Below are 12,225 nucleotides of genomic sequence, written 5' to 3'. Positions count from 1 at the left end.
TTGCTGACCAAAGAAGTAATACCTACGATGCGTGTTATACGCCAAGCATCAGCTTATATGACTATAGCTGTGGGGCTGGGTAGAGAAAAATTTTAGTGTGCGCCCTCTATGTGTGAGTACTTGTGTATGCACACATGCATAGAGCATGTATAATGATGTGTATTCCTCTTTTGAAACTGTCTTGTGACTAATGTGAATTGTCTGGTTATAGGGGGACAAAAATGTCGACGATAAGCAGAAAGAGATAATCGTTCTAATTTTCAGAACAAGAATATTTTTCCGCATAACTTAAGGGACAAAAGCTAACAATACAATTATTAGGTGATGAGTAAATTAAGGCTCAAAAAATGGTCAATAAAGAATACATGGTAAAATAATTTTAGGCCTTTAATCGGTCCAGTTTTTGTTATAAAACCAATAGTAGAAATCGACAAGATTTTATCTTCAAATTTCGCTTATAACTTTTTGTTTAGGCATCGTACTACAAAAACAGCACGTAATAATTTGTTCGTTATTTAATTATCTACCAAACAGTGCTGGTAAGACTATCATGAATCTATTTTTCATGGAGTTATAGAGCAAGAAAGTGTGAAATACTCCGTTAAAATCTCACTCATACAATATTATTCACTGTCACATTTATTAATACAAATAATTCAAAATTTAAAACTTGACTTCTCCTACAGGTATCTTTGTAACATTTTTTGTCTGACATTAATAATAATATATGAAGACAAAGTCATTGACTTACTTTCTATTTGATTAATAATAATGTTACAAAATAATCATTAATTAACATTCATCATAGACCAAATCGCCATTGAGCAAATACTACACAGGGATTTTAGGACCTTCATGCAAACTACGTACTGAAGCTTAGTTTTCGTAAGCCCTATCACTAACATGCAATATAAAAAAAACTCGGTCGTGATTTGTAGAAACAACAAAATTGCGTCACGTTTAGGATAAAAAAAATCCTCTTTTTTCCATTTTTTTTTAATTATTAACAAAACTAAGGATCTTAGTGCATAACGTTTTATTAGAAAATGATAGATGATGTAGAAACCTACAAAATGGTGATTGTTCAAGTTCAAATCAGTGCAGTAGTTTATACGAGATAAGCAAAAAACTGTTGGAAAATGCTTTTCATTTTATTCATGATAACTTTTGCAATAATTATTTAGCAGTCTTAAAATTTACTAAAAAATGTTATTCTTATTGAGCCTAAAAAAAAGCAGCAACTCAAATGTTGAAAGATAAACAGAAGCCAACAAACCTATTTATTTATTAAAAAAACCGTTTTTGTAAAAATGTTGTAATCCAAGTTAAAGTACTATCATTTAAATTTTAAAAAATGCACATTCTACTCTAAAAAAGATGTACTTTAGCGTGCAAAAAAAATTAAAATATCATGTCATTTGGTTGTTTCAAGTTGGCTTTAAAAATTATACGTTCTTATTCCACATAAACAAATGCAATAAGTTTTTAACATAAAACTTGTACTGTAATGCATCTTTGGTAATTGTATACTTGGCTTTTTTTTATAAATTAAATGAAACAACAAGTTTGTTATACGAACTCTAGAAGCCAAAATATATTTTTTTTTATTACAATCTTGGGCTTTTGTTTTTTTAATGTACAGAGCTCAGATTTGGAGATGTTTTAGAAAAGTTTCTATGCTTTTGATAAAAATTATTATTAACGTACTTTCTGCTTCTTCGACCAGATAATAATTCAAAGTGTCAGCTTTCTAAATAGCAGAGTAAGAGAAGAACAGCTGATTCTATCAGTTTTGCCGCTTCCTAAACTGATTGTGCGCGTATCAATGTTTAATTTTATAGGAATTCCAAAGTCATATTTTATAGTTTCTACTGCAGCTACAATAATCTTTTTAAGGTGGTTCTTCACCTAACCCATTTACTTAAACTTACAGGGAAACTTGGAGGGATTGTTATTAAAGTTATAAGGCATCTTCTCTTAAAATTTCAAGTCCCTTTATCAGGCAAATTTTTGAAAACAAGTCAGTCAAAAAATGCACTTTTAACATGTATTCTTATGTAGGTTACTTTTCCATACTACGATATCATTACTCGTAAAGTAGACTTAAGATCGTAATAGAAAAAGTTTGTAGTGAAAGAAGAACTTTTCAGCTTTCTAATAATATAATAAAAGTATGGGCTAATCAGGGAAATAGTATACGATATTTAATCGTAAACGTAATCAGTTATCGATCATGCAGAAATCGGCGGCAACGTCTGCTTGAGTAGGAGCGTACATGCCATTTTCAGAACCTTGCGTCAAAAAAAAATTTTTTCATAACTCTTACTCTGACTTTATTAGCATGTTTATTTGTATGTAAATGCAATGATATTATAGTCAAGTGCCAGTAAAACATATTTTATGTTGCAAATAATACGCTAATCGAAAATTAGAAAACCACAGGGTCCCGTGTCGCTTTGATACGGCACCATCGTGAAGAACCACCTTAAGCTTTGCTTGGGGTAGCTCGACGGGAGGAATCCGAATGTCGGACTCATGTTTTCAGAACAATTTGATCCAGAGCTGTACATTTATAGTAAAATATACTACTTGCAAGGATGTTCTAAACAATCCTATTTTCAGGGATTTCATGCGTTTTACATCACATACGCATATTTGGTGGGCAATTTGTACTGTTTTAGTTTAAAGTATTTATATTATTAATAAAACTAGTGGTCAGGTGGGTGCGTGGATACCCAAATAAGAAGTTACACTTTTCTGAACACAATAAATTAATCAAAATACTTCCTATTGAACGATATTTTAAATAAACCTTCTATAACGTATCAAAGGAAATGTATCTACAGTTTTAATAAGGATATTTGATAATTAGGTATAAATTTAATGAATATTTTAATACATAATATATAAGCAATTATACAAAATTTATATTGTAGATAAGAAAAGTATAACTATACACACAATTCTGTTTGCTTTCATGATAGAATAAGGAATATACTACTGTAGAGATGTATTCTATATTCTCTACCCAATCAGAAACCTTAGTGGGGTGCTGATGGGGTCTACACTAGGCTGCCAAATTAACCACATGTGATCCTAGAATGGCATCGTCACGGGGCGTAGATGTGGTCCTCTCTAGTGTGCCCCAATAGGAGAGAAGGTTTACCTAACCCTTTGTATTTTTTGTGTCGGTATATCATTACATTTAATACAATTATTATAAGAGAATGTGCTTGATTTACCATGCGTCCTATGCAGATTATGGAGTTTATCGACCGTGCAGATAAGGAAGAATTAAATTACGGACACATACTTAACCCAAACACGGAAATATATAATGTTTTCAACAGTTTTGGCTAGGTTACTGGGGCAGCCTACGATGGACCCTCAACTTGCCCCGTGACGCGCCTAATAGGGTACCAATTAGGCAGCCTAAGGGTGACCCCATTAACTAAGGTGGCAAACCCATCTAATTTCTGATTAGGTACTTTCATGGGATCTTGAAAACTCAATTCTTTCAAAACATTTTCCTACCACCTACGCTGGTAACATTTCCATTACTTTACGCTCTCATGGGTCACATATGCTCACATACTTGTACTTGTCCATATTTAATACTCGCAGCACACATATAAAAAATATCGAAAAAAATTGCGGATTGGTTAACTGTACTGTTTTTTACGTGTTTAAGGTAGAAAAACCCTCATTTTACATGGAACTTCACAGATGAATTACATAAAATTGCATTCATACGAAAATTATCTGTAGAAATTTTCAAATTTTTGTATGATGAATAACAATGAGCTAAAACTATAGAGTTTTTAAATGAACAAACGAGTTGCTCTGTTTTTTCTTAATAAAATAAGAAACCAAGAGTTAACCATGCATAAATACTTATACATAGATACTTCTACGTCAGCAAAGTAATTATCAACATAGCTGCATATTAGCGCTCCTCTCATCTTTCTAAACCCTTACTTCGCTAACTGTAATAAACGTCCTCAAGTCCAAAAATCACCTGACTCACAAATGGAAAAATTGTGAGAGAATCAAACAAAGCTAGAATTAATTAATGGTTTATTAGAATCTTGTTTAATAAACTATTAATAAAATTAATAGAAATAAAATGTAAGACTCCTTGAAAATTTTTCAAAAGCATGAAAAAAAAAACTGTATAAATAGTTATTTAATAATTGGATGTAAAATTAACAAACTAGTAAAAATGAAGCAAATATTTCCCTATGTATAAAAAAGCAGCAACTGAAAAAAAATTTTTTAATATACTTTAGGTACAATTATTTAATTATATAAAAAAACTATTTAGTCACATAAATAGTTAACTTAATAATGTTATGTATTATTAAACCAAATGAATAATTTAATAAATTATAAATATTTAAATTAAAAGTAAGTTACCAACCACACTATGAAAATGAGAATTAAGTCTCCAATGATTGGAATCGCTCAAGGCAGAGTTAATAAAATACTCATCTACAGTGCAGAAGATTGCTGGTCTGATTTCCTAAAACTTTTTTTTTTAGTTATAGAATGAATAATTAAAATTTAATAAAAGTAACGGTTGACTTTGTTTCCGTATATAATTTGATGGTGTGGTGTGGTTTAGAGTTGCAGGGTCGGCGGGGAGATAAAATGCAAAATTCACTTCCATTTCACATTTTGTTAAGTCTGCCAATTTAAAGCTGTTGGCTTACTCTGTAGCATAGAATCCATCTGTATACGTATAACTTCCAAATTTTCTTATAATAATTAGTGCTGAATAGTTATACTTAAGTTTACAATAATAATACATAATATGCATCGTTTTAAGTTAAGACACAATTCTATGACAGTGTAATACCAGAAATTCAAGATAATTTCTTTTTATTAAAGTTATACTCCTATAGGCGCGTTATGCATAAGGATAAATCAACGATTTCCGATTGTCAGCCTTGAGAAAAAGTGTCTTGAAAGTGGATTTAGCTTGATTCTCCCCCTTTGACTCGTTTCCCGTGACACACTTCCAGTCCCCTCTACACCACATAATGCCCCATACCACGCCACACATTTTCAATTTTATAACTTTTATTTTTTTTTCATTTAACCAATTAAAAAAAAAATGTTTTCAAAGAGCATTGAACCCCAACCTTGAGCTTACTAGTCGAGGCTCTTACCCAGTCTGTTACAAGCGGACCTGACGTATGAATTCAATTCCTGCATGTTATCGTGTAGTTCGTAACTCACTATGAGTGCAAATTTGTATTTACAATATTTTTATTCATTTGGTTTGATTAGAAATTAATAAATAAACTATAATGAACAATTTTTTTTAGTCAAACATTTTTTTTGAAAACTTACAAATTAGTATATTTTCGCAGTGCAGCGTTCCTATATATTAATAAATATTGATTCCTATATAATAAGTTTGTAGTTTTTACACGAAATAAACAATTGTTTATACAATTTTTCATTCTTTCTAAAAATTATCAAAAATTTAAAAAAGAGTTTTTTTTACTGTTCAAATACAATAATTTAATTTTATTGTGTTCTATTATTTCACAATTTTTTCATTCGTGATTTAAGTAATTATTTGACTTACGGACGTTCTTCGCATAGTTAGTAGGGGAAAAGTTGAGAGAAGTGAGAGGAACGCTAACTGTGCAGTAAAGCTAGCAATTGTTTTTCTCATGTGGATGTACTCGCATACATGCTTTTACGAATACTTGCTCCCCTCTTTCTAAATTTATTTATTAACAAACTTGTAAATCTGTTTGAAAATTTGATACATTTTCCTAAAAGTAATTTTTTGTACCTACAAAATTAGAGATTTGTACAGATCATATAAATACCATATAAATTACATGTAAAACCCTATTGAAGAAAGGAATAATCTGGTAAAAATTCCAACCATAAATACACCGGTTTATGGTGAAAATGATGACGTTTGGCCATTTTTCTGACCATTAACTCACCATCATCCTAGCTAAAAAGCATACCTACACGATCAATGGGTTGTTGGTCAAAAGACGGTCGGAGAAAATAGTGAGCGTCACAAACTGTCACTTAAGTATAGGTAAAAAACAAGCCACACGATAGTAGTAAGGGTACTATTTTTCCAGACACTCTCATAGATATATGTCATACGGCTAGCGGCGAGAGCGGGGGCGTGGCCGGGGTCCTATTTTGGCAGGCCACCTGATCCTGCGTGGGTAGCCAGTATGCGCGGAAGAGGGCGCGCGGTGGCCCCGCGTAATTTGAATATTATTACTGACGCTGCCTGGTCGTTAACTTTTTTTTTTTTTTTTTTTTTTTCTTTCTTTTTTTTTTTTTTTTTTTGGAGAGGAAAAATTAAGGCGTCCAAGTTTCAACTGTGCCGATTGGTAAGCGTGACGGGGTTTGATAGTTGCAAAATTCAAAAATTTGTTCTAATTCTTGACCGCTCTTCGTAAGGGTTAGTATAAGGAGCGGGTGGTGGGTGGGGTTTTTTAAATAAATTAAAAAATATATCTCATACATATATTATATAAAGATAAACAGAATGTTTAAACGTTTTACAATATTAATAATCCTATTTAATTTAATATTTATGTCATTTAAAAAAGACGATTTCTACGATATATAACGAGCTTACGAGGTTTGGTAAATCGTCCCTGTAGCTCATGACACCTTTCTTCACATTTCTTGTAGTCGCAATTAATTACTTGAATAAATCCGTCATGAAGACGGAAGTGGCGACTCCGTTTCTTCAATTCGAGTTTCCATGTTTGATGACCTACGTCCGATTCTAAGTTAAATTTATAAGCGTATTGCTTACGTAGCAACAGCTTAAAAAATGCCACCATACCCATGTGATCCGCAGGTACGTTGGCTTCTACAGCTTTTGTTGTGAGGTGATATGCTGCACATAGTGATCTTCTTATGTTATTAGGTTTCGAGCATATTGCTTCCGATCCATAACTTAAGTTATTACAAAATCGATAATTACCATATCGATCTTCAAAAGAAAAATTCACGCTCACATCACACCTCTTTATCTTTTTGAACTGGATCCACTTGGAAACAAAATTATTCCACTGTCTTTTCCTTTCGATCTCTTCATCCGACATTTCCAGACGGCGACCATAATCTTGTATGTCTTTAAACTCTAAATATTCCTTTATTTTTGCTTCAAAATATTTAGCTATATTAATCAACAACCAATTAAAATCATGGTGTATTGAATATATAGCATAATCTATTGTCTCATGACAATAGAACACGATTTTTGCACCAAACGTAAAGTAAAGTAACACCAAATCGAAAAACATTGTGACCGATTGTTCGACCACTGGCTGATAGTTTTGAAAGTAGACTAAAACCTATAGTGTAGAGTAAGTAGGGTCAGAGAAATCCAAGAGCTATGGAATACTTATACATTTCGAGCGAATATTTATTACTCATGAGTCTACAGGGATTGGAAAAATGCATCGGCTTAAAGTCGAACATCGGTTAAAGTCAAGGAATTCTACTTGATGCTTACGTTTTTCAATAACATTTTGTGTGAAAATTTTAAAAATTAAAAATATAATTCTAAGTTATTCATTTTCATCAAAGTACATCGTGAAACAATTATTAAGAGTGGGTGGTTAGGCGGGTTTTTAAAAAAAAACCATCTTAAAATGTATCATATACATGTATTTTTTAAGAAACTCACATTATCGAATTAAGCTTACATATAAATTTTAATAATGTACTTTTCTATGGTTGCACTTGGATTTACTAGTTTGAGTACATGTATTGCTTACAATACAATTATTTCCATAATTTCTACGTCTAGTTATACAACTAAAAAAAGTTACAGCTATTTATCATTTATAAGAGTATTTGTTGAAAAAAATGAACAAAACATGCCTAAAGAATAGTTGTTACACATGAAAAATAAAAAATCGATACAGTAATTTCCGCAAACGGTGGAATTAATATTTTGAAGCTGTTGTACATTCCAATGGTAAGTAATGCAGTTTCTTTTGAGTCTATCAATATGATGAGAGATCGAGGGTGGAAGACCATAGCTGTCAAAGTACACTCCATCACCTTTAATATCAACATATATAGCTACCCAATGCGAGCCAGGTTTGGAACTTTCGTCGGTATTAACTATGAGAGCGCACGGTCTCGTCCAAACAAAAGGTAACTGGTCAGCGGGGAATACGCCGACCGTCGCTGCAGGTATATTGCAAAGAGCTCTACGCAGTTGCAACGAGTCCATAATAACAGATGTATGAATTCTTATGAGTTGAAATCTACAACTACTTGACGATTTGAATCTATTTCCAATATGTTGTCAAATTCAGCATACAAAATGCAATTTATAGTTTTCGTGAGAGCTGTCTCGAAACGCACCTCTATTCGTACTGTACCATTTTTTACTAAATTCCAATGACCTGCAAAATGTGATGAGAGATCAGGTGTAAGATCGAATGCAAACAGGCAATACCCATGGGGATAGTTTTTTCTGTGAATACTGTTTCCCTCGTTCATGTAGTAGATCCCAGTGCCCAAAAAGAAAGTATGGTATGCTTCCACGTACATAGGTGTGTTACCTGTAAAAGTCGGTTGCAGCGGTTTACTAGGGACTTGTACACCATCAACGTATAACGACAAAAAATTTATAGAATAACTTTGAAAGTTGAATGGATTCATCTTTCGATCCCCGTTGAAGGCTTTGTTGTCAACAAAACCTAAAATGATTCTTTTCGGAAGTTGTCCAAGGATAACGTTATCCAAACAGTCACCGCTTATACCCTTATGTAAGGTAAAAGATTTGACTTCGACGCGCGTAATTGGATACTTTGCCGTAGTGTTAGCCAAAGTTTTTGCGTGTGCGATCAAAACTGTAGGGCTAACTTTCACTCACCGAACGAGAAGCGCAGCCTCGGTAATGCTGATAGAATAATTTTTCGTTGAAGCATCCATGAGACAAAAAGCATCTTTTGAGCATACTAGACGTAAACGAACTTCGTTCGATGCCATTTAGTAATAATTTATCCTGATTAAATACATCACGGGGTAAATGACCCATTAAGTCTATGGTCTTTCCGTCTTTTAAATATTCTTGATGCTTACTAAGAGCTAACTTTTTTTTCGAGCCGGGTAAATCGTCCATTTCACCAGCGACATCTGTTTCCCACAGATTTGTTGACAAATGCAATGATTATTCAGCAGGACTGTAATTTAAAAGAGTTTCAATGTATGCTCTGTATAGGTAAGCATTATTTGGAGGAGTTACGAGTTTTTGATTAAAATAAACGTCAACCTGGTTAAATGTTGAGTGTAAAAAGTTGTTTACTGGAGCTACAAGCGCATCCCCATCCTTGTCGTAAGGTGTCAATTTGACATTCACTCTAAGCATCGTATGGGCCAAGTCGATGTAATCCTCGTTTTGAGAACTGATAACGAACTCTATTGGACTCTCGTCGCTTAACGACGAAACAGGTTTGTAATGCACCCATCGGTTAGCTTCTAATGCCGTCTGCGTGAGAGGAACGGAAAATAAATCCAATTCGCTCTTTAAGCAAGGGTCTGTGTGACTATGCAGGAAAGACATGATTATCCAAAAATATCTACTGGTTTTGATTTTTTATTTTTTACTACCTTTCTCTTAGTTTTGCGAACAACTCTTTTTTTTACCTTTCTGTCTGATTTTTTTTTCTGACTATTTTTTTTATTTTTCTTACGCGTACCTATTTTTCGCTTGACTTTTCTCAAACGACTTTTTTTCTTTTTTTCTGCAGTGTTTAACGAGTTGTTTACACCACCGCTTCTACGCCAAGACTGTGCTCTTTTCTTATATGGTAAAGCATTATATCCCGATCCTTCCATCAGCTTTACAATTTTTTCTGTAGCTTTACGTTTTAAATTTTTACCAGATTCGTTTATCCGATTCTTAAATGCGTGTTTAAATGGAATATTGCGTTCCCCTATATCGTCAATTATATTCACTCCCGCTCGTAAAGCTTCTTTTCCAACGGCACGAGCACCTCTGACTATGTAGGGCATAGCACTCCGAAATAGTCCAGTGAAAAAAGAGCCTAATCCATGTCCTCTCTGTCTATATGACCCCGCAAACACATGCTTAACTCCTCTTCCGCCCCTGTGCTGTGTGTGATACCCCTCGTAAAAAACCATTTTGTAACGATTCGCTTAAAAGAAAACTTTCCTAAAATGTAACACCACGGTCAGTGTCCCAAACTCAAATGATATTGGTTCACCAAATTGATCTCTTATATCTATATCAATTGTATGAAATCTATTATTGAGGAGGGGTATGTAGGCTGGTGGAGTATATCTCTTGACAATTGTGCTTCCGAAATTAATTTCTTAAGCGGCTAAATTTACTATTTTCAGCAGGGGTGCAAATGTATCACCAACTATACTTGATTCACATGTATTAGAATAGATAAAAAGTTGATCGGTTACCGCTCTTGATAAACTTGCTGGTTGTTTACCGTGAAACAATAGCCTGTAATCTCCTCTTATTTCGGCACGGTCACGCTCAATCTCGGTTAGTCCTTCCTCAAACCCAATAACGCGTTTTACTACAGCTGATACAGCCGGAGTTTTTCCGCATGTTCTTGTACGTCCTGGTCCTATTATTGGAAATCCAATAAATACAAATCCGCCTCGATGATCATAAATTAGCGGCTGACATTTCTTATCTTTATGATAGTATTCCAACCATTTTCTATTTATTTCCTCGCATAAACTATGTACAGAGTCGTAGGTGCCGTGCCGGATAAAACACTTTTTTTCTTCACCAGAATCGCTTATTACTGCCTCTTCTCGTCGTACATGCAAAATAGTGTACGGTACGTGAATCTCGGAAATTCCTACCTCCCATTTACCACTAAGCTCGATCTCTTTCGGTAACTGAGTGGAAAAATTTGTTGTAGTATTGTTCGGAAAATATATCATACTACTATTGCTAGGTAGAGTTACAGTAAACTCGTTATGATGCATTGTTTCTTAAATCGCTTAAATTTATCCACGAGTTAAATTTTTCAGGGTATCCTGCCCAACTAACAAAGTGTTGTTTGTTTTTCCCTTTTCCTCTTGTTTTCAAGATCTTGTCAATTTTATGGTCTTGCTCCGAGACACGCTCTTTGCGAACAGGGTTAAGTTCTTGAGAGTAAAAAAATCCTTCAATTTTTTCATCTTCTAAATCACTGAGCTCATATACATGTAAATTTTGTCTTTTCAAAATTCGAGTAATTTTAAATATCTCTTCACTTCATGTTTCTACTGCACCTTTCTCAAACACATTTTTATCACGGCTTATGCGTACATAATCACCTACTTTATAATTATATTCACTTTGACTGTGCCGTTGTTTTGTTCGAGGTTGTCTCGAATTGACTAAATTTTGTCGTGCTATATGTGCGTTATATATTGTTATACTGCTTAGCGCTAACTTTGTTGTAGAGTGGGGGGTATTATTGTAACCACTAATTAAATCTTGTAAAACGTCTACATAACGGTATGTATTTTTGTATGTAAAATATCTGTACATACGCTCTTTAAACGTTCGAATGACGCGCTCTACTACGGCTGCTTTAACATCAGGGTTTTTGGCAACTCGAAATTTTATAGCATTGTCTTTCAAAAAGCGTTGAAATTCACTGCCTAAAAATTCAGTCCCGCGATCCGTTTGTAACATAAAGGGCGAGCAATATTGACTATTTTCAAGAATTTTTTTAAAACCTGCTGTTACATTACGGCAACTTTTATCTTTTAAAGGTTGCACCCATACAAATTTGCTTAATACATCAATTACAATTGAAATAAAAGACACTCCGTCGTTGTAGTTTTTTAATGACGTCAGTTGAATGAGATCTGCTTCCCACAATTCATCTCTAGCATTAACATCGTAAAACAACCGTGGAAACTTTCGCCGAATAGATTTATGTAAAGTATAAGCATCATATTTTTGCAACCACTCTTTGATTTTCTCGGGGAAGATTTTGTTTTTATTTACTCTTATTAAATTGCGGACCCCAGAAAATGCTGCTTCATGGTTAGGGGTAAAATATTGTTTCTCTAGCACATTCATTATTTATTAATATCGTAACCAGCTTTTAACACCGCTTGATTTTGGTGTAGATGAATCGTGAACAGTTTTTTCCAAAGGTGATGAAAAAGTCTCGTGTTCAAACGTTTCTTCGTCTTCGCCAAGCGACTTTATATTACTGG

General features: G+C 33.6%; 1 protein-coding gene across 1 annotated transcript; it reads right to left on the bottom strand.

The window, feature by feature from the left end:
* Nucleotides 1-9,190: 9,190 nt before the first annotated feature.
* LOC149373570 (uncharacterized) lies at nt 9,191-9,583 on the bottom strand. Its single transcript, XM_089596905.1, has one exon. The coding sequence runs from the start codon at nt 9,581-9,583 to the stop codon at nt 9,191-9,193; it is 393 nt and encodes a 130-aa protein (XP_089453031.1).
* Nucleotides 9,584-12,225: the final 2,642 nt, after the last annotated feature.

This window comes from Copidosoma floridanum, unplaced genomic scaffold (assembly GCF_036245765.1).
Source record: "Copidosoma floridanum isolate Cflo_tuat_1 unplaced genomic scaffold, Cflo_Japanese_pri ptg000030l, whole genome shotgun sequence".
NCBI classification, from domain to species: Eukaryota; Metazoa; Arthropoda; class Insecta; order Hymenoptera; family Encyrtidae; genus Copidosoma; species Copidosoma floridanum.
The sequence above is the reverse complement of the archived record's forward strand: the minus strand, read 5'-3'. Positions and strand labels throughout refer to the sequence as shown.

What these genes read in the sequence shown, in the direction of transcription:
- LOC149373570 (XM_089596905.1), bottom strand. Translation starts at nt 9,583, where the DNA reads ATGTCTTTCCTGCATAGTCACACAGACCCTTGCTTAAAGAGCGAATTG.